At 47.7% G+C, this 26,990-nt stretch overlaps 1 protein-coding gene across 2 annotated transcripts in view; it reads left to right on the top strand.

Annotated features, from left to right (window-relative positions):
- The window catches only part of CPPED1 (calcineurin like phosphoesterase domain containing 1), a 102,207-nt gene that overhangs the window by 48,645 nt on the left and 26,572 nt on the right, over positions 1–26,990 (top strand). For both annotated transcript variants that reach the window (XM_044232883.1, XM_044232885.1), the window contains exon 3: positions 20,649–21,071. In XM_044232883.1, coding sequence (XP_044088818.1) covers positions 20,649–21,071 — 423 coding nt within the window. The remainder of the gene's footprint in view (positions 1–20,648; positions 21,072–26,990) is intronic.

The raw sequence follows: 26,990 nt of genomic DNA, 5'->3' as shown, positions 1-26,990 counted from the left end.
CACTTAGTCCATACTCTCGGACTCTGAATCATTTGTATAATCTTGCCGTTTAAGTAGGTGAGCTCCTTTGCCAGGAGCATTTTGCCCTTCATTATTCCCCCAAATCCCAGCGTTCTTGTTTCAGAATAAATGAAACCGTGATCATCTATATTCATGCCCTCAGCTTAGAGCGATGCATTTATGAACTCAGATACTCAGACATTTCATCCCTGCAATGTGCTTTTTAATAGCGTGGTTTTTGTGTGTGTGTGGTTGTAAAAGTAATAGATGCTCAATTGAAAGAAATTAGGGAAGAAGAAGAATGAGAAAAATTGCTCATAATTCTGTACCACCCAGAGGCAATAACTATTAACGTTTTTGGCATATTTCTTTCTAATCTTTAAAAAAAATTTTTTTTCTTTGCATAGCCGAGTTCATACATTATTTGCAGTTTTCTGCACTGTGATTTTTCACATAACGTAAATAAGCCTCTTTGTTATTACAAGCATCATTGCGAATGGCTGGATAATGTCCCTTCATTAAGAATACGCCGTCTTTCATATTTTTTAAATGTGCACTAAAATAAAACAGAGCCCCTTAAGTGATAAATAATAAATAAAATAGAACCCCTCGAGTAAAAATACTCTGAATATTATTTTCTGTGCCTTAGGACAAACATTTTCTTGATAGATGGGCTTCAGCATCCGTCTCTTAATTTTAAGATATTGTAAGTGTGTTTTGTGGTGTCGCATGCCGAAGGATATTCCCCATTTCACCGATCTCCTCTTTACTCTGGCAGTGTCTGGTCTCTTTCTGAATGCCCAGGGTCTTCCTCATTTTATGGCTCACGTGGTTGGTCTCTGTTTCCTGGGCTATTGTTTTTTTTTTTTTAAGGTTTTATTTATTTATTTGACAGAGAGAGATCACAAGTAGGCAGAGAGAGAGGAATGGAAGCAGGCTCCCTGCTGAGCAGAGAGCCTGATGCGGGGCTCGATCCCAGGACCCTGGGATCATGACCTGAGCCGAAGGCAGCGGCTTAACCCACTGAGCCACCCAGGCGCCCCCTTCCTGGGCTATTCTTATAGGGCTTGATCTCTTCCTGCCCAGCAAGCACGCGGGTGCTGGCCTCAACTCCAGATTCACCAAGACAACAGTGTGAAAGTTTGCATTCTCTCTGGTCACCCCCATTCCTTCTTTCTCCCCAGGAGATGTGGAGTGCCAGGCTGCCTTCTGGGAGTCTGAGCCACCGCAACACGTGTTTGGGGAGGGATTTTACTCTGATTTCTTCCGTGGCCAGGTCTAATGCTCAAGTGTGTATGGAGACGGTATTTTTTGTCGTGTGTGTTTTGGTTTTGCTTTCAAGGCCTGGAGAAGAATTTATTCTACTCCCTCAAGTAACAGGTGCTACAAATAGAAGAACCCGTCAGAACAGAAGTTTGGGTTTGGATTTTGTTTTTAAAGATTTTATTTATTTATTTGACAGACAGTGATCATAAGTAGGCAGAGAGGCAGGCACAGAGAGGGGAGGAAGCAGGCTCCCCGCTGAGCAGAGAGCCCGATGCGGGGCTCGATCCCAAGACCCTGAGATCATGACCCGAGCCGAAGGCAGAGGCGTTAACCCTCTGGCCCACCCAGGCGCCCCAGGATTGCTAACATTCTGTAGAGGAAGAGCCACTCGAAACCTGACCCATCTGCTCACAGGGTTACCTGCATCAGAGTCCGCGGTCCCCATTGATCATCGACGACCATCAGTCACTCTTATTGTCACGGTGACTTTCCCTTGGTAGAACGAGATGCCGGCAATGTTTATATTTTAAAAAATGACCAGATCCTTCAGTCCTGCGGCAGGCGTCCCCTGACACCGAGAGGATGAATACCAGGAAGACAGAACGTGATTTAGGGGTTCCTCCAGCCTCCCCCTTCTGCTGTTCTGTATCTGGCCACCACACCGGTAGCCTCGAGCCCCTTGGCTGCCCAGCTCCCATGTCCCTTTTCTTCTCACCGCCTGGCCAGCCCGGCAGCCTGTACAGCACGACATGGTTCGTAGAAATCTTCAGTAAGGTTGGAGGGGAGTTGCTCTGCAGACTTGCCCTTTCATTCTTCATTTCTTTCTTCTTTCATTCTTCCGAAAAGTTGTGGCCAATACAAGCCTTGCAGCCAGTGGGGTGGGTTGAAACCTCCGTCCTGATCGTGCCCATCCTTGCTCAAAATCCTGACCATGCCCATCCCTGCTCAAAACCCTTCAGGGACCCCCCCCCCCATTGCTCTTAGAGTCCGGACAGGTCCCTACCGTGGGCCACAAGGCTCTGCCTGATCCCGCCCTGCCTGCCCCGTCTTCTGTCGCTTTCCTCCCAGTGGGCTTCGCCTCCTTTCTGTTCCCACACATACTGTTCCCCTTCCCATTACCTCCTCTCCTTCCTTCCTGTATCCGAGCTGCTGCCGACCCTCCAGATACTTGTCACCCTAGCCTCGGGCCTTTGCTTGCACATCCCCTTTTCACCGAGATTGTCCCTGATTGTAAAATTGCGTTTCCTCCCATCCTCTCCCTAACACCCACCCTGGGGTAATTTCCCCATCACACTTAGTGCCTGGTAACATCCAGCACACCGTCTGTCCTAACTGTACTGTGTCTCTCTGCGCTAGTGGGTGAGTTCCGAGAGGGCCAGCGGTGTGTGTGTTCTGCGTTCGTCTGTGCTCTTAGTGCCCAGACAGAGTGGGTGTCCAGGAGATGTTTGTTAAGCCAGTGGGAAGAATACGGAGCCGAAGTCACTGCCCTGTTTCCTTTGTAGTTTTCTCTACGGGTTACAATTCACTTTCTTTTAATACAGTAGCTGGAAGTTTCCAGACACCGAGGGCCAAGATCGAGAGGTATTTAAACCTTCTCCTCCTGTGGGGAGAGTGCTAAGCAGTATTTCCTTGTGCTGCACCCAGTTTTCAGACCTTTGCTGGCATCGGGGTTGGTTTTCTGAAGGTCCAAGCCACCTTAGACTGAACAGGGACCCCCTCACCCTCCACCCCATATGCCCAGCTCACTGCAACAAAGTCCGAACGCTGGCAGCAAGCTCAGGCACACTACAAGGGCCCAGGACGTCTGTTGTCCCAGATTCCAGGTGCTCTGGTCCATTTACATGTCCCCTAAGGCCTCAACACTGTTGGTAAGGATATCCAGGCCTACGTCTCCCCCATTACTGGGGGCAGTTTCATCTACATGCGACTTCCTTTCCTCAGTGGGGCACCAAGGAGGGGCAGGTCCCTTTTAAGTCTGTTGTAGGACCCATTCCTCAGCACACGAGCGCAGCTTCTGGACAGAGACTTCCCACTGTGCCTCTGCAAAACACCATGTTCTCTTCCGTTCCTTTACTAACATCACTAATATTTATATAGGGCTTGCTGTGTGCCAGGCATTGTTCTAAGTGCTTTGCAAAGATGAAGTCACTCCATCTTCCTAACGACCCTATAAAGCAGGTAGTATAATTATACATATTGTTTCACCATGTGCAGTTCATCTTTGGGGAAGGGGCACCTGGGTCTTGGTACAAATTGCTTTATAGTCAGTGCCTGCTCGTTCTGTCTCTTTGCCCAAGGGATGGAGGGGGAGAAATAGTATTTGTTGAGTGGAGCGTGCCAGAGGGGCAGATTTTCCGGCCCTTGAAAAGGAATGGGGTGCCTGGGTGGCTCAGTGGGTTAAAGCCTCTGCGTTCTGCTCAGGTCATGGTCCCGGGGTCCTGAGATCGAGCCCCGCGTTGGGCTCTCTGCTCGGCGGGGAGCCTGCTTCCCTCTCTCTCTCTGCCTGCCTCTCTGCTTACTTGTGATCTCTGTGTGTCAAATAAATAAATAAAAGCTTTAAAAAAAAAAAAAAGAAAAGGAGGTGCTCCCCGGGTCCCCCAGACGTCCGTATACTTGCAATGGCAGCGACCCGCATCTCCCCAGCTGTCCCTCCGGACAACATTCCCCACTTCTCTGCCTGTTGGCAGGGCTCACCCCATTTCCTGTCCTGCATCTTCCTGCCTTGCCCGGTGTCTGAAGTCTGGTGGCGGGCAGGGGAGAGCAGTTGAGCACAAGGTAGGACAGAGGAGCCGTTTCGTCTCTGGCCCTGGCTGATCTCTGCTTTGAGGCCATCTCTTGCTTCGCAGTCTTCGTGGGGTGCACACCAGGGTTTGTGATCCCTTGTGTTTACCCCCACTACCTCATCTGCTCTGATGACGGGGCCTCGTGAGAACCCCGTAGCCACTCGGAGGGGATGAACTACATTCTAGACATGGAAATACCTTTGGGACAGGAAAGTGATTTTCTTAATTACAAAAATTATTTTTTTTAAGATTTTATTTATGTATTTGACAGAGAGAGATATCACAAGGAGGCAGAGAGACAGGCAGAGAGAGAGAGGAGGAAGCTGGCTCCCCGCTGAGTGGAGAGCCCAATGTGGGGCTCGATCCCAGGACCCTGAAATCATGACCTGAGCCGAAGGCAGAGGCTTTAACCCACTGAGCCACCCAGGTACCCCACAAAAATTATTGTGTAATAGTTTATACGGGTTATGGAATTGCTATTTTACAGTGACCCAAAATAGTGCTGTGATTTAAAGTCTTGCTTCTCTGGTTCAGTTTTTCATCTTTGCCAGCATTATATAGGCATGCAGATCAGGGAGTCAGATCATTGTACACAGACTGTTACGAGAAGGGCAGCTCACAACTCTTGACCTGGTCGTGGCTGCCTTCCCAGCAGCAGAACTCGTCAGTGATTTTCGCTAATGATGTTGATAACCACTCTGTTACCATTTCTGGATCTGCCCTTTGTTATTTATTGAATCTACATCTTCATTAAATTTTAATTTTGGTTATATCAGTATTTGGTATTTATAGTAGTTCATCTCTTTACGCATTACCGTAAACATTATTCACAATGAGCCACATTTGTATGTCATGATGATTTTCCTCCCTGCAGATTCTTTTTGCGTTTTTTAAAACAAACTGTCTTAGGGCACCTGGGTGGCTAGTTGTTGGGCGTCTGTCTTCAGCTCAGGTCATGATCCCAGGTTCCTGAGATTGAGCCCCACATTGGGCTCCCTGCTCTGCAGGAAGCCTGCTTCTCCCTCTCCCACTCCCCCTGCTTGTATTTCCTCTCTTGCTGTCTCACTCTCTGTCAGATAAATAAAATCTTTAAAATAAAAATTAACTGTCTTAATTTTTATTTTAAAGATTTTATTTTATTTTTTTAAGTAATCTCTACACCCAAGGTGGGGTTCATGAGATTAAGAGTCACATGATCTACTGACTGAGATAACCAGGTGTTCCAAAATGTCTTAATTTTTAAAAATATTTTATTTATTTATTGAGAGTGAGCAAGCAAGAGAGCATGAGCGGGGTGCAGGGGTAGAGGGAGAGAGGGAGAAGCAGACTCCCCATTGAGCAGGGAGCCTGATGTGGGGCTCAATCCCAGGACCCCAACAGCATGACCTGAGCTGAAGGCAGACACTTAACTGGCTGAGCCACCCAGGCGCCCCTTAATTTTTTAAATGTACTAATTCAACCGCAGGTGAAAGTGCACAGATTTCCTGTCAGTACATTTAAAAATATTGGGCACTCTGTCAGCTTCAGCTTTTTGAGTTCTTTCTAGGACAAAGTTCTCTGTTTTGTGTCTGGTTCCTCTAAGCCTGCAAACAGCTATTGTCTTGAGACTCCTGCCCTCATTCTAGAAACTGACTACCTTCACCTCTGTCATGTTGGACCCTGTTTCCTTCCTTGTTAGGTGGGTGACAGGCTCTTGTAGCTTCTGGAGAAGAATTTATATTTGAAATACCCTCATTGTAGCCTCACATGAAGTGGAGATCGTGGTAGTTCAGCTGGGTATAGAATGTTAGGAAAGCAGTCATTTTTCTCTCAGCATTTTGAAAGCTCAGCTTCCTTGCCTTTGCCCATCCAGTGTGGATTTTAAGAGGTTCAATTCCCCTCTGATTCTTGATCCCTTATATGAAAGGAGATATATGTAGCATCTTCTGGTGGTATTCAGGGTTCTGGATATAACAGTGTGATATACTGTGGTGTGAATCTGCCTTATTTACTTACTTAAAGTCACGGCCTTTGGTTCTGAAATATTGTTGAATTATTTCAGTGATGATTTTCCTCCTGAGATTTTTTTTTTTTTTCTATACTCTCCGCGCTTATGTTCTTTAGATTAGTTAGACTTCCTATACTGGCCCTCAAATATTGTCTCCTTCCTCTCTTCCCCCTGCCCAACTTCTTTGCTTACTCTACTTTCTGAGGTATTTCTTCAACTTTATCTTCTAAGCCTTCTGTTGAGATTTTTATTTCCACTACCATGGTTTTAATTTTCAAGAGCTGTTTTGGTCATTACTCCTATAATTGTTTGATGGGGATACAATATCTTTTCCTTCCCTGAGAATAGTGAAGATGGTTTTTTCTTTCCTTCTCCAAGTAATACCTGTTTTCCCCTGTTTTGATTGTTTGGGGTGTCTTTCTTTTCTTTTGTTTTTCCTGTAATGACACTTTATTTTTTCTTTTCTATTTTTTAAAATTATGTTAGTCACCATTATTTTTTGGTGTAGTGTTCCACGATGCATTGTTTGCATATAACACCCAGTGCTCCATGCAATCCGTGCCCTCCTTAATACCCATCACTGGTTGAGCCCATCCTCCCATCCCCTCCCCCTCTAAAACCCTGTTTGTTTCTCAGAGTTCTCAGTGTCTCATGGTTCATCTCCCCCTCCAATTCCCCCCCTTCATTTCCCCTTACTTCTCCTTATGTCCTCTCAGCTATTCTTTATGTTCTAGAAGTAAGTGAAACCACGTGATAATTGTCTTTCTCTGCTTGACTTATTTCACTTATCATAATCCTCTCCAGTCCCATCCATGTTGATGCAAAAGTTGGGTATTCATCCTTTCTGATGGCTGAGTAATATTCCATTGTATATATGGACCACATCTTCTTCATCCATTTGTCTGTTGAAGGGCATCTCGGCTCTTCCCACCATTTGGCTGTTGTGGGCATTGCTACTATGAATATTGGGGTACACGTACACCTTCTTTTCACTATATCTGTATCTTTGGGGAAAATACCCAGTAGTGCAATTGCTGGGTCATAGGGTTGCTCTATTTTTAACTTTTTGAGGAATCTCCATACTGTTTTCCAGAGTAGCTACACCAGCTTGCATTCCCACCAATAGTGTAAGAGGGTTCCCCTTTCTCTACAACCTGTCCAACTGGAGTGTCTTTCATATTGGCTGTGTATAATGATCCCTGGCTGCCCATGCTTGTTTGAGTACATCACACATGCACAGCAGTGCATCCCTGAAAAGCTGAATGGACCTTTTGGAGCTGGGTTTGTGTCCTATGATCTTCACCATGGGGAGGCAAAGCCCCCCGCCCCCCCCCCCCGCCACTTCCCCAAAACCAGTGTCTGTAGATCTTTTCTCTTGGGCTCTCAGATGCCTTCTGGTAAATTCTTCCTGACTCTTGCTGAGGGGAGCGGTCCCACCTGGCCACTCTCATTCTTAGGGCACATGAAGGGAAAAGGCTCTGCGCACAAAATTATGGTCAAACCTTTTATCTTAATGTTCCCGCCTTCATTATGGTACCCCTTCCCCCAGCTGTACCTGTTGGTTTTCAGAATCCTATTTACTCTTCACAAAAACTGAAGCCCCCCCCCACCCCCCAGTCTCCCAAAGTATGAAGAGCAGTAGTCTAGCCCTGGGGGATTTCAGGGCATCTTTCCACTCTGGCTCTCTTTTACTCTCATTTCCAAGGACACCTGTTACTATACATTCTTTAGCCTTCAGAGTATCTCTAATACAAATCTGATTCTTTTCCCCTTTCTTTTTTTTTTTCTTCTCCCCTTTCATTTATTTTCCTTTACTTCTTTTTAAAATTGAGGTACAATTTAAAAAAAAAATGCAAGTTATTCAGAGACAAAGAGCTTGAACAGGCAAATCCAACCTTAACCACTCCTCACATCAGGATAGAGACCATTTGCCACCTGCCAGAAAGCTCCCTCGTGCTTCTTCTCCATCAGAAACCTGTCTGTCTGTCCCAGTTGGTTTTGCCTGTTCTTGAAATTTATAATAATGAGGTCGTACAGCATGTACTCTTCTGGCTTCTTGTGCTGTGTGTAATATCTGTGATTCCTCTACATTATGCCCTTTGTTACTGCACCACAGTATCCTGTCTAATGATTGTATCACAATATACCCACCCATTTTGCTACTGGTGGGTACCCGGGTCATTGCTCTTCGAGGACTCCTGTGAATAACGCTGCTATGAATGCTCTTAACGCATATGTCTTCGTTAGACCGGTGCACGCCCTTCTTCGGGCACAGTCCTGGGAGTGGAATTGCTGGGTCATCAGGAAAATGGAGGTTGAGCTTCAGTAAATCTCTCCAGAGTGTTTTCCGTAGGGTTGCTCCAAGCCAGTTGCTCTCTTAACCTTTCCTACCTTGAGCTGATTGTTTAACTTTCTGAGTGAGCTAAGCCCCCTTGTTCACCTGCTCTCCGGGTTCTGCATTTCTGTGGCTGTTCTTCCTCACCTCTTTCTTAGTCCTGGTGCGTTTACTGTCTTTGCAGTATGGTGTGTGGAAGGAACAGAGCTAAGGATGTGTTTCCAGTCCGCCATCTTTAGCTCTTGGGCTCGAAGATGGCTTTTAGCTCTCAGTCTCACCAAACATGATCACTCTCGTGTCTAAGTTCTTTCTGCCGAAAGGGTTGAGAAAAGCAAGGTTTCATTGTTCTCAGCCTTTCATAGCTACCCCAGACATTGTATTCTGCATTCCTCATTTCCAGCAAAAAACATTAGATGATTCTGATTCCATGTCCAGGCCAATCCGAATACCCTAACATTTAACCTTATAGGTTCCCAAGTCCGTGCTGCAAGTGTTCCCCATGCCCCTGGCACTTGCTCAGCATTTTGGTCTAGAGACACAGTGGAACCGCGGCTTGGGAATTAGACTGTGTTTCCCCCAAAAAGCTAAGGATGCCTCTTGGCCCCCACCTACCCCCTGGGCTCCTTCTGGGGCCTCCTTCCAGTGCAGAGGTGACAGTAGGCAGGGTGGAGATGACAGTGAGGAGTCCCACACACCTTCTTTGCTCCCAGTGGTGGTGACCATGCTCACAGACAGGATGGCAGCATCTCAATGCCTGAGACGCTGTTGAGCTCCCAGACCTTGAATGTCTTATCCATTCACCACTCAGGCCCTTCTGCAGCAGACTGACCCTTTATCCTCTCCTTACCCCCTTTACCTAACCTTCTTGCATCACAGAACCAGCAAGGCCATAGTTCACATCATTTGATGTGGTTTTACTCATTAGAAGAGCATTAGCTCTTAGGGCTCGAAGATGGCTTTTAGCTCTCAGTCTCACCAAACATGATCATTCTTGTGTCTAAGTCCTTTCTGCCGAAAGCTTTGAGAAAGCAAGGTTGAGGAGGGGCCCCAGTGTCCTGGCAAGGCAGGTCGACTGGTCACATAGTGGGAGCTTAGTACAGTAACAGGTGCATTGGGATACAGTAACGCCCATGCTTAGCACATGGTAAGAATTCTGTGAGGGATAGTGGACATCATATTTATGATTTCTTCTCATAGAATGAGCTTCTGAGTCACCTAGGAGAGTTATTTGCTTTACTTGGCCAAACTCGAACTTTGACCTTGTAGACCTCACTCTTTCTTTGGGGTCCCAAGAATATATTCAGCCTAAAGACCCTTCATCTTTATTTCCTCTGCTTCTTCATCTATCAGAGATGCGTTACCCCAAAACCCCACTCATTTAGTACATTTTTCTTCTATTAATGTAACCAGTAATATCTCTAAGTATAGATAACCACATAATTATTCCTCTGCCGAACCTCTAATCAGGTGCATTCAGTGTACTCATTACTTCACATATACATTCCTCTCTTCTGGTGTATTAAATTCCCTTGCAGTCATTGTTACCTGTGGCTATAAATAATGGTTAGGTTCTTGTGCTAACTGGTAGCGGCATTTTTGAAAGGAAGGAAAGACCCAGAAACTGACAACACTAACAGAAGTCCCAAATATTTTTCTGGGAAGGTAAACATGGCAGGTGGGAAGGGAAGCATGGTTGTAACTTGCGCAGAGTTCAGTGAGTAAGTTCATCTGTGTTGGAGATGAACCAGGTCACTGTGCGCGGCCCTGAGATCTCCTCGGCAGTTACATACAATGTCGTTTCTGTGGCAGAGCCTAGTAGTTGCAGTCCAGGCAGCTCGTGTACAAACCAGCTTTTTCACACACTACATTGGCAAAGTGAAAACTGTCCTCGAAGCTTAAAAATTTTCATAACTCTAATGTCTTTCCCCCTTGAAAAAAAAAATACAGCTGGAAGCTAGGAGGGGATGATTTCTCAAGCAGCAGACCTCGGCGGGTGCATGTATCTGTATTGTAATGTTTTTAAGTACAGCATTGGGATGAACTCGGAAAGTGTAGCGCATCGTCTTTATCGAGGAGCTGACGTCACTCTGCCCAAGTGGAAGGCTTGAATACAGGTGGCGTTGCTATCCAGTCCCCCTTCCAATTGCAGTGACCTCCCTGATGCCTTTGGCAACTCGGATGGTTTGGTCCACGAGTCTGCTGCTGTGTCCCCCCTCTTACCACCGGCTGGAATGCCTGTCGGCGTGATTACCCTGGATACTTTTCAACAAGTCGAGAACTCCTCGGTAGCTGACACACTTTTGGATGTTCTGACTGTACCTCCTAAACCCAGGGGTCACGTTATTTGTTGTCATACGGCTCTGAGAGTTCTTTGCTCCTTGTCATCGCTCAGTGGTTCCCTGACCGGTCCTGACGGGTCCTGGTGGGTCCTGGGAGGGTGGTCCGTGGCATCGAGTGGAGGTGTCCTCCCTCTCCCGGCACCGGCAGAAGCCTTGGGTACACATTCGAAGCTCCGTGAAGAAGGAACTGTGTTTGTCCCCTTCAGCACGCTACCCCGGGTACCCGGCCCCGTACGTGGGACATCATCATTTTCGTTTTCCATTCGTTGAAAATAGAGCAAGTTGCTGCTGCTGCTTTATGCCTGGACAGATTACATCAGCGCATCGTTAGGTACGAAGTGTCATGGCGACAGTACGATGGTCATGTTGCGGTCCTTACGTTGCTGCCCTGGCAGATGGAAACTCACTAGTGGTGGCAAGGGGCATGTTCGTAACTGAAAAGAGCGTGGCTGGTTGGTCACAGAGGGAGGCTGAAGACCCCTGTGTCCCCCCTCCCCGAATCCTCTACTGGGAACCCCACCCCCACACACACACAGGCCAGTTCCCAGTTCTCAGACCAGCCCTCCAGCTTAGAGCCCGGGGCTCCATGCAGCTCAGCGCTGGGTCCCCATTCCCTTAGACCGCAGTAAGCCCTGGTGTGTCCATCTGTAAACCGTGGTAATAGAGCAATGAATTGATGCTATGTGAATCCAAAAGAGCATGCTACCCACCCACCCCCCCAAAAAAAAAGAAAGAAAAGGAAAGGAAAGAAAGAAAAGCCTCTCTGTGCTTTAGCTTTGAAGTCATACACATCCCTTCAAATTAAACATTTGTCAGGAATCATGTCCTTTTAGAGCTGGTGATGAGTAAATGTGAAACTGTATGCTCTTGCTTAGTTGGGGACCCTTGAGCTAGCAGGCTGAAATCCTTCCCCGTCACACCCTGGTTCACCCTCCTCTCCTGCCCCTGCCCCGGCCTCCGCTGGGGAAGTGCCTGGGTTTGTGAGCAGCCGCTCAGCGTGTGCTTACTGGAGCGCCGCACTGATTTTGTTCTCTTCGCCACTGCCTGGTCGGACCGGGGAGTCCCCTCGAGGTCCCCCAGAGTGAGCAGCCCGTTCAGTCACCGGACTGGGCTCTGTGCCGGCCAAGGTTGCCCCGCTATTTCTTATATATTTTCCTGGCAGTGGTGGAGTGTATTATCACCAGCTCTCATTTAAGTCTTTGTGCCTCCACGGACCAGAGAGCGTGGAAGTCTTGTTTTGTGTAAGCGCCGTTCTTCCTGGTCGGTTTGCTACAGAGAGCGTCGGTTTGCTTCTTGGGGGAAAAAAAAAAAAGAAATCTTCTTGCTGAACCAGTAAACAGATTCATAGCACGGTTGAAATCTATGCACAGCATCTGTTATTCAGAGAGCTTCCACAGAGAAGAGAAGATTTTGAGAAGGTCTCTGAGGTGGATGGTTCTCTCCAGTAGTTTCTGGATGAAATTCTGCTGTCACTGCGTTTTTGCTTGCCGGGATGGGGATAGTGGGAGGGGAACAGAAACATGTGGGTTCCCTGTTTGTTTCTTGTTCTTTTTTTTTTTTTCCCCCCTGTAGCTGGGTTATAATCCCCAAGGCTTGGAGGCAGCTTCTGTTCTCCTTAATCCCCAAAGGGGAAAACAAAATAAGTCTGTCGTGGTGTTTTGTGCTTGGGAGGTAAACACTCCGCTTCCATGAGCTGTGCCTGCACTTCTGGCTGAGAGACGGACTCGGAGGGAAGCCCCGTGATGTTTTCCCTTCAGAAGATGGAGCCCAAATCCGTTGTTGACGTTTAGGAGTTCTTTGTGTATTCTGAATATTAATGCCGTACCTGATGTGGGATTTTGCATTTTCTCCCACTCTGTGGTTGATACTCGCGTCTGACAATGCACAAAAATTTTTAACTGGCAAGAAGTCCATTTTGTCTTTTTGTCTGCCTTTTCCTTTTGTCGCCTGTATCTCTATCATACAGCACGTTTTCAATTTTTGCTTCTAATCTGTTTGTTCCCCACTCTTTTCCATGTCAGTAAAGGACATGACTGGCCTCCCAACTCCTGAGACATGGAGAATGATTTTCTTTCCTTTTTTTTTTTTGGTTTTAAGATTTTATTTATTTATTTGACAGACAGAGATCACAAGTAGGCAGAGAGGCAGACAGAGAGAGAGGAAGGAAAGCAGATTCCCTGCTGAGCAGAGAGCCCAATGCGGGGCTCAATCCCAGGACCCTGAGATCATGACCTGAGCCAAAGGCAGAGGCTTAACCCACTGAGCCACCCAGGCGCCCTTGGAGAATGATTCTCAAGTCCTTCCTCTCTGTTTCTACCCCCTACTTATCTTTCAAATATTTCTCCTTATACCTCCAATTCTCCATTGCTAGTCTGTAGAAATAGAATCTTTATATATTGACCTTGCATCCAGCCCCTAAGTCAATCCCCCTTATTAGTCTAGAAACTTTTGTTAAAAATAGATTTTGGGGGGGGGGGTTGTTTCCATGAAGACAGTCAGGTCTCCTGAAAACAGGCAGTTTTATTTTCTCTTTTTCTAGTCTGTGTGCTTGTTTTCTTGCCTTAGTGCAATGGCTACAGCTTCTGCTGGGGTGCTGAATGCAAACAGTAGGGCAGACACCCTTGCTCTGTCTTCACTCCTGGGGGAAATGCATTCAGTCTTTCACAACAAAGCGTGACGTTAGCTACCAGGTTTTTGTGGACGTACTTGATCTGGTGAAGCATGTTTACGTCTCTTCCAAGTTTGCTAAGAGATTTTTATCTGGCAGTGTATTTTAATGCTGTTCTCAAAACAAGAAGATAACCGTCTCTGCCTTAATACATATTAATAGTGATAGGTTATGCATTCCGTGGTATCCCATCTTACTCAAAATTCAAAATTAATGAGTGATATAAATAACTATTTTGTAATTCTCTCGATAATGTTTGTTAACTCCTGGGTTTATCTTAAACTCGTCGCATTTTAAAATTAAAAAAAAAAAAAAACATACTTTGAACAGGTCACAGCTTTCCACCCTGCCCCCCTCAGTCCCGTGCAGACATTAGGGTCCGTGTTTTCTCAGGACCCACTTTTCGGCAGCTGCCCCTCCTCCACCTTGGAGACCTGCCCAGAGCAGTCCCCCTCCTCTCATCTTTTTGTTTTTTATTATCTGTAGTTAACATGCAGTGTTACGCTAGTTTCAGGTGTCAGTACGGTGATGCAACAGTTCTGTTCATTGCTCAGTGCTCAACATGGTGAGTGTGTTCACATTCCCACATTCCCTCCTCCCCGCCCAGCCTCCCCTCAGCAACCACCAGTTCTCTGTATTTAAGAATATGGTTTTTCACTTGTCCCCTTTTTTGTTTATTCACTTATTTTCTTAAATTCCACATTTGAGTGAAATGATACGGTATATGTCTTTGATTGACTGGCTTGATTCACTTAGTATAATACCCTCTCAGCCCACCCAACCATGTTGTTGTTGCAAAAGCCAAGATTTCATTCTTTTTTATGGATGAGTAATATTCCTGTGTGTGTGTGTGTGTGTGTGTGTGTGTGTATGTACCACGTCTTTTTTTTTTATCCTTTCATCAGTCAGTGGACACTTGGGTTGCTTTCATATCTTGGCTATTGTAAATAATGCTATAATAAAGCTAGGGGTGCATGTATCTTTTTGAATTACTGTTTCCTTTGGATAAATTCCCAGTAGTAGAATTATTGGATTGTGTGGTATTTCTATTTTTAATTATCTGAGGAACCTCCAGACTCTTTTCCACAGAGTCTGCACCCGTTGAATTCCCACCAACAGTGCAAGAGAGTTTCTTTCTCTCCATATCCTCACCAATACTTGTTACTGCTTGTCTTTTTTATTTTAGCCATTCTGACAGGTGTGAAGTGGTAGTTCATTGTGGTTTTGATTTGCATTTCCCTGAAGATAGTGATGCTGAGCATCTTTTCATGTGTCTGTTGGCCATCTGGATGTCTTCTTTGGAAGAATGCCTGTTCATGTCCTCTGCACATTTTGAATTGAATTATTTGGAGGGTTTTTTTTTGTTTTAAATTTTATTTATTTATTTGTCAGAGAGAGAGAAAGAGATCACGCACAAGCAGGCAGAATGGCAGACAGAGGTGGAGAGAGAAGCAGGCTCTCTGCAGAGCAAGGAGCCTGACGTGGGACTTGATCCCAGGAACCCTGGGATCATGGCCTGAGCCAAAGGCAGTGACTTAACCAACTGAGCCACCCAGGCGTCCCTGGAGGGGTTTTTTGGTGTTGTATAAGTTCTTTATATAATTTTGGATCTTAACCTGTTATCAGATATATCATTTGCAAGTATCTCCTCCCTTTTTGTAGATCACCTTCTTGTTTTGTTGATGGTTTCCTTCACTGTGCAAAGGGTCTTTATTTTGATGTGGACCCAGTAGTTTAATTTTGCTTTCTGTGTCTCTTGCCTCAGGAGACATACCCAGAACAAATGTTTCTATGGCCAATGTAAAAAAAAAAAAAAAAAATTACTGCTTGTGCTCTCTTCTAGGATTTTTTGGTTTCAGGTCTCATACTTAGGTCTTTCATCCATTTCGGGTTCATATTTGTGTTTGGTGTAAGAAACGAGTGTAGTTTCATTCTTTTGCATGTAGCTGTCCAGTTTTTCCAACACGATTTGTTGAAAAGACTGTCTTTTTCCCATTGTATATTCCTTCCTTCTTTGTCATAGATAAGTTGACCACAGAAGTATGTGTTTATTTCTAGGTTTTCTCTTCTGTCCCATTAATCTATGTGTCTGTTTTGGGGTCAGTTCCATACTGTTTTGATCACTACAGCTCTGTAATATAACTTGAAGTCTGAGATTGTGGTGCCTCCAGATTTGTTCTTATTTCTCAAAATTGCTTTGGCTCTTCAGGGTGTTTTTTAGGTCCATACAAAGTTTAGGAGTATTTGTTCTAGTTCTGTGACGTTCAACACAAACAAAGGATATACCATGCTCATGGATTGGAAGAACCAATATTGTTAACACGTCCACACTCCTCAAAGCAATCTACAGATTTAATGAAATCCCTATCAAAATACCAACATTTTTCACAGAACTAGAACATATAATTCTAAAATTTTAATGGATTCACCTTCTCTCTTCTGAGGCTTTTCTTACAGTTTTTCTTCCTTCACCAAAGTCTCGTCTCTTCTTTCCCTGCCTCTCTTTCTGTCTTTCCTTTAAAATGCAGAACCCCACTCGATCCATAAGAAACTCAGGGAGACTGTCTTGCCCTTGGCCAAGTTAACATTGTTTCTATTCCTGACACTAGGTAGGTTTGGCTTTGGTGTTTGCTGTAATATTATGACTTCCTTAGGAAGCTGTGCTAAGGTGTACTATGAGCTATGCTAATAACTAATAATACTAAGGGATTATTGCTACTCTGACCCTAAAGAAATTCTGACCTACACAAATGAAAGTGTGTTGAAAATAATGCAAATGTTTTCCTTAAATTTGGCTTTCTGCAGTTGAGAAGTTACTCCTTCACTTTTAAATTCTTACCTAAAAATTATTTATATCCCTGGGGAATGTTTTCTTTCCTTCAGAAATGATTTATTGATTGCTATGTGCGTACTATGAGTCACCGGTCAAAAAAGGGAGAATTCGGTACATTCGGGTGTGGGGGTGGAGGGAAGACAGCTAACATTTTTGCATTCCTGTTCATACCGAACTCTGGAAATCATTATCTTGGTATGAATCCTGACAGTTGCCCTCTGAGATATGGAGCCTATCATCTATTGCACGCATGAGGAGACCGAGGCTCAGAGGAACTAAGGGACTCAACCAAGGTCGCATGGTCTGTAAGGCGCAAGAGGCAAGGACGAAGCCCCAGTGTCCCAGACTCCCCCTCCACACCATGCCTCCACGTGGGGGGGGTTCAGAAGGTTCTAGAAAAGCCTCAAAAGAGAGGCTGATATTTGACTGAGGGGACCTAGCAAAGCCATGGGTTTCATCCTTTTTTTTTTTTTTAACAGGTTATTGGGGGGATATTTGTGATTTCCTCCAAAGCAGGATCCCTCTGAAGTTTGGAAACAAACATCCTATTACTGTGTGTAATTCACAATTCTACCCTGTAGCTTGCTTGTGGACAAGGTCTCCTTTCTGAGTTCTGAGTAAGCCTTTCTTTTAAGATGCTTTTTCTAGATGGTCATTAACTAATTGAACGTTCTTTATGTCTGCTCAGTCAGTATAGGAAGCCTCATGGTAAAATGCCCTTTGAAAATCAGGAATGGGATACGCCGTGCACCCCAGTGTGTTGTAAGCCCATGTTCTGTGCATCAGGACAGCTGAGAGGAGTCACCCAGGAAGCTAGGACCTTAGTTTGGGGCCAGGACACTGGATTGAGAGGCAGCAGTCAGAGCTGGAACATTGAGTTCAAATCCTGACGCCCCCACTGGCTGTCAGACCGATTAATATGGGTACAGCTCTTAGAACAGAGCTGCCCATGGTAAGTGCCAGGTTAGTGTTGGCTGCTCCCAAGTAGATATGAATGGAAGGACGGGAACATTGGTGGCAACTTTGGGTTTTTAGAACACTGGTTAAGGAAAGTAGTGATGAATTAACCTTGGTTTATGGAGTCCCTTTGAAATGGTTTATCATGCTCAAGGCCATAAAGAATTCATCCTCCCTGTTTGTTGACATGGGAGAAGACCTAGCCAGGGGGTCTTAGAGAGGATAAGATAAGTCAACACAGATACCCACAGTTTTGGCCGTCCCAGACCAGCGAGGAGGTGGACACTGGAGGTGGGCAAATGGCCAGCACCAGTGGGGAAGGGGGTCCTGGTTCCTCGTGCCAGGCCAGACCTGCCCTGCCTCTCCCCTCAGGAGCTCTTCCTGAGTCAGCCGGCAGACACCTTTTCCAGGTTCCACTCATCTGAGATACTGGGATCACTTGAAAATGCAGCTTCTTGACTGACCTCCCGCATCTTCTTTAAACCTTGGGAGCCTGAGACTAAAAGCCCCTTTTTAAACAAACAAACCAAAAAACACCAAGAAATCCCCCTTAAAAATAATGGAAATAGGGATGCCTGGGTGTCTCAGTCGGTTAAGCCACTGCCTTCGGCTCAGGTCATGATCCCAGGGTGCTGGGATCGAGTCCTACCTCAGGTTCCTTGCATGGCAGGGAGCTTGCTTCTCTCTCTGCCCCGTCTGCTTCTCTGCCTGCTTGTGCACTGTCTCTCTCTCTCTCTCTGACAAATAAATAAATAAATAAAATCTTTTTTAAAAAATGGAAATCTTATATAAGTTTGGAAAAAGGAAGGAAGGAACTTTTAAAATGTAGTATAAAGGGTTTTAAACTGAATGTGGAAGTCCCCCTCTCTCCTGTTTCCCAGATTTAACCAGAGTTATCATTTGTGTTATCATATTCACAGTATATGAATATCTGTAAGCCTTTTAAAAATTTACACGTGGTTTTTTTTCCTCCACGTCTTACCTCTTCAACTTAGTATATTAATGATTTTCGTAGAGTATCAGTGTAGATCTACCTCTTTCTTTTCTTTTTATTTATTTATTTTATTAGAATGAATTATAAAACTATTTCAGTGAGATAGGGAAATTCTGACCTCTTACCTAATACCACAGCCGAAAGTAAAATGCACAGCAGCCTTGGCATCATTACAAGGAGAAATGGAACTGTTCACAGTTACAGTGGGGACTTAACCAGGGCTCCCTGAAACGGACCCGGGTCAGAAGGCCACGAGCAAGGACACGTGACACAGGAGACCTGAGTCGCACCGTACACAGGCGGGACGGAGGGGAGATGCAAGGGTACATCAGAGAATGCACATTTCTCTGCAGGCTCCCACGGGCCATTTAGAAGAACAGGGAAGGGCAGAGACTTGTCTGGAAAGGAGATCTGGCCACTGCTGGCTTCTTCCAGTTGTAAGTTCTGGAAGAGTTTTGCCTCTCTCCTCTGTTTCTTTCCTGAGTTGGTTCTGCCCGTTCCTGCTTCATGCCCGCCTGTTTTATGACCATCTCGACTGAATGCCCGTCTGCGCTAGGTCTTCTTCCTTACTACAGTTGCTCCATAAGGACCTTTTTTGTCATCTTTTACATTCGTGGCGGACGCGGACTGTTAGTTGTAATGTTCGTCTGCTCATGGCAAGGTTTTTCAGGTGAGTTTTCATCCTCCCGAGGGAAGCGGGGCTGCTCGCCCCTCTCGTCCTTTTCCTTGTGGCGTCTGTGCATAACGTTGAGCGTGTTTCTTGGGACCGACGTGGTGCAGAAATTCTGTCATTTCCCCACCTTGCATTTGTCAGTAATGCTCCGTGAGCGTCTAATATGGACAGATACGGACTGATACTGACAGACACGGACTGATACTGCCCTCGTTTGCTGGATCGGTCGGTTATCTGACTCCCCGGCTGGGAGGGAAGGGTCTGTGTGTCTGGCTCGCCGCTCGCCCCAGTAATGAAATCAGTGCCTTAGACATAGTCAGGACCCAGTAAATGTTTGTTGGGTAAATTAGCACAGAGGAGCTCAAAAAGCAAAACAAAGGCCAAAAAAACAGATTTGGAATTGAAGTGGTCGTTTCAGATCCCATCCATTCAAGTTTTAATACGTTATCTCCATACTGAAGCCGGTGTGTCTGGAGTTTGGGGGGGTGTGGGGAGACACACATAATATTAAGACATGGAGCCCTTGGATTTTTACACACCGTTACTGGAATACAAAGTACCTCTTCCCCTGTGTGGGCCGGGGCGGGGGAGATGTGGCAAGGTGCATGTGCCCGTCGATCTGGCCCTTCAGATTCTAAGAATTTTCCCCATAAGGGTGCTCACACGGTCAGCAAGGCCATAGGTGTGGTAAGAATAGAGGCACCTGGGTGGCTCAGTGGGTTGAAGCCACTGCCTTCAGCTCAGATCATGATCCCAGGGTTCTGGGATCGAGCCCCGCATCGGGCTCTCTGCTCAGCAGGGAGCCTGCTTCCTCCTCTCTCTCTGCCTACTTATGATCTCTGTCAAATAAGTAAATAAAAAAGAAGGGCCATCTGTACCCCAATGTTTATAGCAGCAATGGCCACAGTCGCCAAACTATGGAAAGAACCAAGATGCCCTTCAACGGATGAATGGATAAGGAAGATGTGGTCCATATACACTATGGAGTATTATGCCTCCATCAGAAAGGACGAATATCCAACTTTTGTAGCAACATGGACGGGACTGGAAGAGATTATGCTGAGTGAAATCAGTCAAGCAGAGAGAGTCAATTATCATATGGTTTCACTCATTTGTGGAGCATAACCAATAGCATGGAGGACAAGGGGCGTTAGAGAGTAGTAGGGAATTTGGGTAAATTGGAAGGGGAGGTGAACCATGAGAGACTATGGACTCTGAAAAACAGTCTGAGGGGTTTGAAGTGGCGGGGGGGTGGGAGGTTGGGGTACCAGGTGGTGGGTATTATAGAGGGCACAGCTTGCATGGAGCACTGGGTGTGGTGAAAAAATAATGAATACTGTTTTTCTGAAAATAAATAAATTGGGAAAAAAAATCTTAAAAAAAAAAAAAAAAAGAATGACTATAATAGCAGTTGGTTTGGGACTGGTGTTCAAAGCCGGGTCCATGCACGATAGAGGTGCGTATGATGACCCACTGAGATGGGACAAGAAAGCGGCAACTGTGTATTTATTTTTCATCTGCATAAAAGAAAGGAAGCCTCGCTGACATTTAGTGTTAGAGTAACTACGTATCACCACTCGGTCAGCACCGCCGGGTCCGATGGCCTCTCGGACACTGAATTTCCAAGGCATCCTGAGGGAAGGGGGACAGACAGAGGCTCCCACCGAAGTGACTCATTTGCTTTTAACGCGCAGCTGCCGTTTGCAGTTTCCACGCACGGGTTCAATGTGTTTCTAGACTGTGCTCTCTTACCTTACGTTGGTGAGCTCAGGGGTAGCCCCGGCCGTCTCAGCTGTGACCCTCCCTCTTGCAGGGATGCCCTGGCGGAAGGAGCAGACCGCGGACCTGCAGCGGGTGCTGGCGCGCGTGGACCGTGACATCCCGCTGGTGCTGGTCAGCGGCAACCACGACGTGGGCAACACCCCCACGCCCGAGACTGTGGCAGAGTTCCAGCGGACCTGGGGGGACGACTATTTCAGCTTCTGGGTCGGGGGCGTCCTGTTCCTCGTCCTCAACTCCCAGTTCTGGTACGATGCCTCCCAGTGCCCCGCCCTGAAGCAGGCACAGGACCAGTGGCTGGACCAGCAGCTGAGCGTCGCGGGCCGGCGCCATTGCCAGCACGCTGTCGTCTTCCAGCACATCCCGCTCTTCCTCCGCAGCATCGACGAGGACGACGACTACTTCAACCTCACCAAGTCCGTGCGGAAGGAGGTGGCCAACAAGCTCACCAGAGCAGGTAGAGACCCGGGGCCCCAGGGGTTGGCTGGGGGGGCTGTCTGGAGGGGAGGCTTCCAGATCCTTCTTCCACCTCCTGCAGCCTGGCGAAGGGTAGAGAAGATGGGGATTTGGACCTACCTGGGTTCTGTCCCCAGCCCCGCCCCCCACGGGCAGTGTGGTCTTGGGCAAGCTGCCTGGCCCTCCCAGCCTCAGTGTACTCATCTGTAAAGTGGGATTAGCAGTAGGAGCTCTCACATAGAGTGGTCATTAGCGTTCAAGGAGGGGGGCCTACAGATCATTACAGTAGCCCCTGGCCTACCAAGTAGTGAAGTTGTAGGAGCTGCTGGCAGCCGAGGGCGAGGTCCTGCGGGTATGCAGTTAACGGAGGGTAGCGGGGGTCTGACTGCTGTGTACTGGCCCCGGGAGAAGGGCTGATGCTAGGGGCATCTGTTCTCATACCTCTGGGAAGTAGGCATTCGGTCAACGGCAGGTGATGTTTAAGAGCTGGGCTTTCCACCAGTGTTGGCTGTAACCCTGGGAGGTCCCAGGACGTGCAGGTCCTGGAGGCGCCTCCTTGGTTTTCCCGGGATGGGGACTGAATTCTCCTTCAAAGCCAGGAGTTTAACCCACTGTCAGTTATCAGCTAATCACATGTTGACACAAGCGTGTGCACACACACATGCGCACACACACGCGCACGATGGTGTACCTGTCCGCACACCCTCCAGCTCCCTTCCTGGCTGCCCTACCATGTCGCTTTCGAGAGATGGGTCTTTCTCAGCTGACTCCGTGCAGGGCCATTGACTTGGCAGGATCCCAGTTCTGACAACTGTTGTGTCTCTTGTTTTTGTTTTAGTGCCTCCTTTCAGATCTTTCCAGAGTGTACTTCCTGATACGCTTCTAACATTTAAATACATCCGTTTATTTGTTAGGAGATAGGGAGAGGGAGGTGGTGGCCCGACCTGGTAGCAAGCGTTCATTTAAAAAAAAAAAAGAAGTCTTGACACTCTTCTTTTCCCATCTTCGAGTGTTCAGTGTGTTCGCATTTACTTGGGAAATGTACAATAGGCCCTTTTGTATTTTTAAGACATTTTACAAAAAGCTCGCATAATTGGAGACGTTTTCCAACTGTTCCGTGGAGATGAAGTTGGGAAACTTCTATTGAGGTCTTTGAAATTTCGTGCCATGCTTGAGCTGGTGCACAAAACCGTTTCGATGACAAGGAAATAAAGTGTCAGTGCCACTGTGGAGACGAGCTGGAACAGAATAATGCTAGAGAGAACATTTAATGCCAATGAAATGAGTCCTTTGATATCAAATGTTAAGTGACGCAGATGCCATCCCCGTGACTGCTCTTTGTTCTTGGCTCTTGCCGGCCACCTTCTCGATTGGCACGTGGTTCTGGGCTTCCCCTCGTGGGAGGAGCGGATGCAGCCCACAGGCACCACCAGATATGGAGACCTGTAGACACATATGAAGTCAGAGCCCACAGCCCTTAGAGGGCAGCCCCTCAGGGGACGCCCGCTACCCACCCACCAGGGACCTGGCCTTGTATCTGGGATGCACCAGCCCCCTCCCCGTCAGGCTCAGGATGGATTCATCTGCATACCCAGAGCCGGCCTGTGTCTTGGGAGGTGGGCTCAGCCCACGAATGGATCTCCACCACCCAGAGGCCCAGGGATTGATTGGAATGAGACTGGGACCCTCCCCTCAGCCCCAGGGGCAGAGTCTCTTCCCACGGGCAGAGCGCCTGGGAAGCCAAGCAAGGATCAGGAGCTCGCTTGCTCAGCGTGACTCAGAGGGGAGGAACTGGCGGTCTCGTGCGGCTCTCCATGGCACCAGGGTCCGGAACACTGGCTGAGCCATCTCCAGGAGGGCCTCCTTGCCCAGGATACTCTGATATTTCTAGTGCCTTTAACATCTCTCGGGACTGTCTGCTTCTTGGGGCCACCTTCTGGGTCATCACGGCAGTTCCACCATGCCCCTCCCTTCTGGGGTCCTGCCCCAGCCGCCAGGATGAGGCCAGGCTCTCACTCTCCCCCTGGTCTCCGCCTCCTCCATTTCACCTAGCCTGGCTACTGAACTCCAGCACCTTCCGTAGGAGGGGCCCGCAGCCCCACCCGTTCTTCCTCAGCTTCCCCTGATCCCGCCGGACTTGTTCGCGTTGACCCATCTCAGTCTCCCGCTAGGCTCGGCCCCTGGAGCGTGGGGCTGCTGCTGTGGTCAGCTCTGCGTTCAGGACACCCGGCTCGGGCCTTAGCTCATCAGCAGCCGCATCGGTGTTTGTGGAGCGAGTGAGGGACTGACACGGCCCTTTTATTGATGCGGCACCAGACCAGGTCCGCGCTCTCACGGGGCTCCCAGGCCAAGTTTTCCAAGGTGCACTCCCAAGTCCGCAGCATCCAAGCCCCTCGTTTGTGGGTAAAGCCACTTGTGTGCCTCTGCCCTGATCCACGCGCTGGCTGTCCAGGTTCACACAGCAGCCTGTTCTCTCTTCCCACGCAGCCCCCTTCTGTACCCACCATGCACCTTCACGTAGGAGAAGGCATCGTCTCGGTCTCTGGCCTCAGGATCTTCCTCTGAGCCTGCTTACCCAGGCTGTAGCAGAGATGGGTGCCCTTCCTGCTGTCGCCTTTCAGTTTTAGTGGCTTCTCAAACCAGGCCTTTTGCTCTCTGGCCTTTCAGACCCAGAACGGATTAAGGGCAACGTTGGGAAGAGATCAGAGACCAGATGTGGACCGGCTCGGTGGCAGGCCGAGCGACCTGCTTGCTTTGGCAGCAGGGGTAGGTGGGCTGTCGGGGATATGCGCACCCGCGACTCAGTAACGCAGGCGGTTGCTTGGGTGACAGAATGTAATTCTCGGACTCGTTTGGGAAAGCCAAAAGTTCCAGTGACGTTCTGTAAAATTCATTAGTAAAGGACCAGGATAAAATCGGGTGACGCCGTGGCTTCGTGTTGCCTCCAGCTTCTCCCCCCACAGCTCTGTTAGTCCCTAGTCCTGCTCTGGTCTCATTTATCTCCTCGTGCTAAAATGCCAGCGCTCAGAAATATGTCAAAAGCTCATCAGAATAGCAGGGTAGCTTTTAATTATGGTAATTGTGTTGTTATAAAATATCCTTTTAAAGAGTACCTCCCTCCACAAACCACCGTGGAGGTAAAACCCAGCTTCCTTCCAGCAAGCTTCATGAATAATTCTGAATCATCGTGTGGGATGAATAAATGATTTAATAACGAGCATCAACAATCATCTCTCATTGTTGCATTAATTTTTCAAACGGGAGGAGGTAAATGAGGAGGAGGGTGTTAACCGTAAAAACGGGCCGCTCTGTGCACAGGGACACATTCTATGAATCGGAGCCTGTGCACTTCCCTGGTCAGGTTTCCCTAGAAACAGACGCATTCTGTTTTCGCTCGTGAAGCTCGGTGAGAAACCGTGTTTGTGTGCTACAAAGGCATCGTCGGTCGTCAGCGGACGTAGTTATCAGGGCAGGACAGGCGCGCAGATGCTGTACCCCTTCTTGTCGCTCTTCCTTTCCTCTGCCCGAGGATAATCAATTTCATCACATCCACGGGATGTAGAAATTGGTTTTCCCCTTAATTCACCTGATACCTGGTTGAGTTGCAAAGACAGATAGTAGATAATGAAATCATGGCTGAACCTGGCCATTGTCTCTTGTCCCTCAAGCCTCTTTCAGCAAAAGCTTAATATGTGACCCAGTTATTACAGATTCCAATTTAAAAAACTCAGTCTTGAAAAACAAAAGTCTGGCTCTTTAATGGACCCCATCTCCCTTGACGTCTCGATACCTTTTCCTTTTTCCATTCTCAACACAGTGATGAGAACCGTGTAGTCGGGAGCCCAGAGCAAATCTGGCAATTACGGTAACTTCCAATAAGTTGATCTTTCCGATAAAAGTTAATGAGTAATTTCACAGAAATAGCTTCATCTCCAGTATTGATGCTTAAAAACAAAAAACAACTAGAGAGAAAGAGCCCATGGTTATGGTTTTAGAATGTCAAAGTTTAAAAGAACAAAAAGGTCAGGTTTTCAGGGTCCACTTTATAGGAAAAATAAAACCTCAGGTCCTACTCTAATGTCTCACTGAGTTGTATTGAAATTATTTGTTTATATCCTGATTCCTCTAAGAGACACAGCCCCAGCTTCCTTGGCCTCTGTGAGCCCAGCCCCTTGCCAAGACTGTTGTGTAGTAGCCCCATCAATAAATAAATGTTGGTTAAGTGGGATGGAATTAAATTTGATTTATACATACTTACCAGCAGAATCATTGGTTATTTCTGGATTACCTGTGGATTGGTGATTGCCAACTGGCTTTTGGATAGGAAACGTATCACCTAGGAGCGGTGGTCGGTAACCTTTTCTGTGAAGGGTCACACAGTGAACAGGGTGGACGGTAGGCCCCGTAGTGACCGTTGAGCTCTGCCATTGGAAGGCGGAGGCCGTTACAGACACACGTAAGCAAACCGGCATGGCTGTGTTCCAGCAAAACTCTATTTACAAAAGCAGGCATGGGCCCGCAGACCCTGCTTTCCTGCCCTTGGCTTATAGAAGTCTTCCTGTTGCCATGCAACGTCTGTGCCCTCCCCTGAAACCCTGTCCACACTGTGCGTGTGTCTCCCTCCAGCTCCCGGTGACCCCACGGCGGCAGCTGCCTGACTTACTGAGGGCTCTACCCAGCGCAAGCCTCAGGCTCCTCAGTAGAGGGTTTGCCTGGGAGAGGCACGTTCCCCTGGAGGCCCACGACAGGATGTGGGGATATGGGGTGGGAGGGGATAAGGGGGCGCTTAGAATCTAATACTTAAAATCTCACCCTAAGATCTATTTTCTACACGCGTTAGAAAAAAAATGTGAGTAGCTCTTCAAGTCGAAGAAAAATACTCAGGAAGCGATAGCACTGGCAGCCTGTGGGCGAGGCAGAAGTCGTGGCGCAGGGGGACATGCAGGCGGGCGGGAGGGCTGAGGCCCTGTCCCCTCACGGCGCAGGCAGGCCTGGGCTGCAGGCAGACCTGGTTCAGATCCCTTGGTGCCGCTCCCCCAGCCAGGGACCTCGCCGAAGCTGCTCCGCATCTCTCTGCCGTAGTTTTCTCGCTTGTTCCGTGGGGCATCTGGGTCCCAGCCTCCTAGGGTTGGCGTGAGAAGCAGACACAGTGAGGCGGGGACATGAGGTGTGCTCCGGGCAGGGTTGGTGGTCGTTAGATGACCCCGTTGTCAGATCACGAGCCCACAGCAGGCAGATCTGCTTTACCCGGGTCTGGCTTTCTCCGCCCCGGGGCGGCGGCAGGAGGGCAGGAGGGGCAGCGTCTTCTCGAAAGGGGAAGTGCCAGAATTTCCAAGCAAGGGGAGGCGTGTCCACTAACGGGAGTTTAGAAGTCGAGAAAGAAAGGAGTTAGCAAACCGCAGGAAGTGAAGCCAGACAGAACACCTCTTAGCTCCTGGGATGTGCTGGGGGACAGACTGTCTCGAGGAGTCTGAGATTTTTCAGCGCGGATGAGGAATACACGTTATTTTTAGTTGTATCAAAAGAGGGTACTAGTTTAAAAGGGGGCGAGCGCTCAACTAGATGGAAAATTCCTGCGGAATTTGGTGACCGCGTTTGACTCCTCATTACTTTTTCTAAAGCACAGAGCACGGGAGATCGTGCGTTGGGAAACACACCAGTGAGGGCATAACTGCAGTCCTGCTTTCTGAAGCTAGCCAGTGCATCTGCGAGACAGTGGCGGTCGTCTTACGATGCTCTCTGTTTGAAGATTTTTTTTTAAATTTATTGAGAGAGTAAAGAGAGACAGAGCTCGCACCCTTGAGCACAGGGAGGGGCGGAAGGAGAGAGAGAGAGAATCTCAAGTAGACTGTGCTAAGCGCAGAGCTCGACGCAGGACTCGATCTCACGCACGGTGAGATCACGACCTGAGCCGAAATCA

This window comes from Neovison vison, chromosome 14, assembly GCF_020171115.1.
Source record: "Neovison vison isolate M4711 chromosome 14, ASM_NN_V1, whole genome shotgun sequence".
NCBI classification, from domain to species: Eukaryota; Metazoa; Chordata; class Mammalia; order Carnivora; family Mustelidae; genus Neogale; species Neogale vison.
This window is presented reverse-complemented; position numbering and strand designations above follow the sequence as displayed.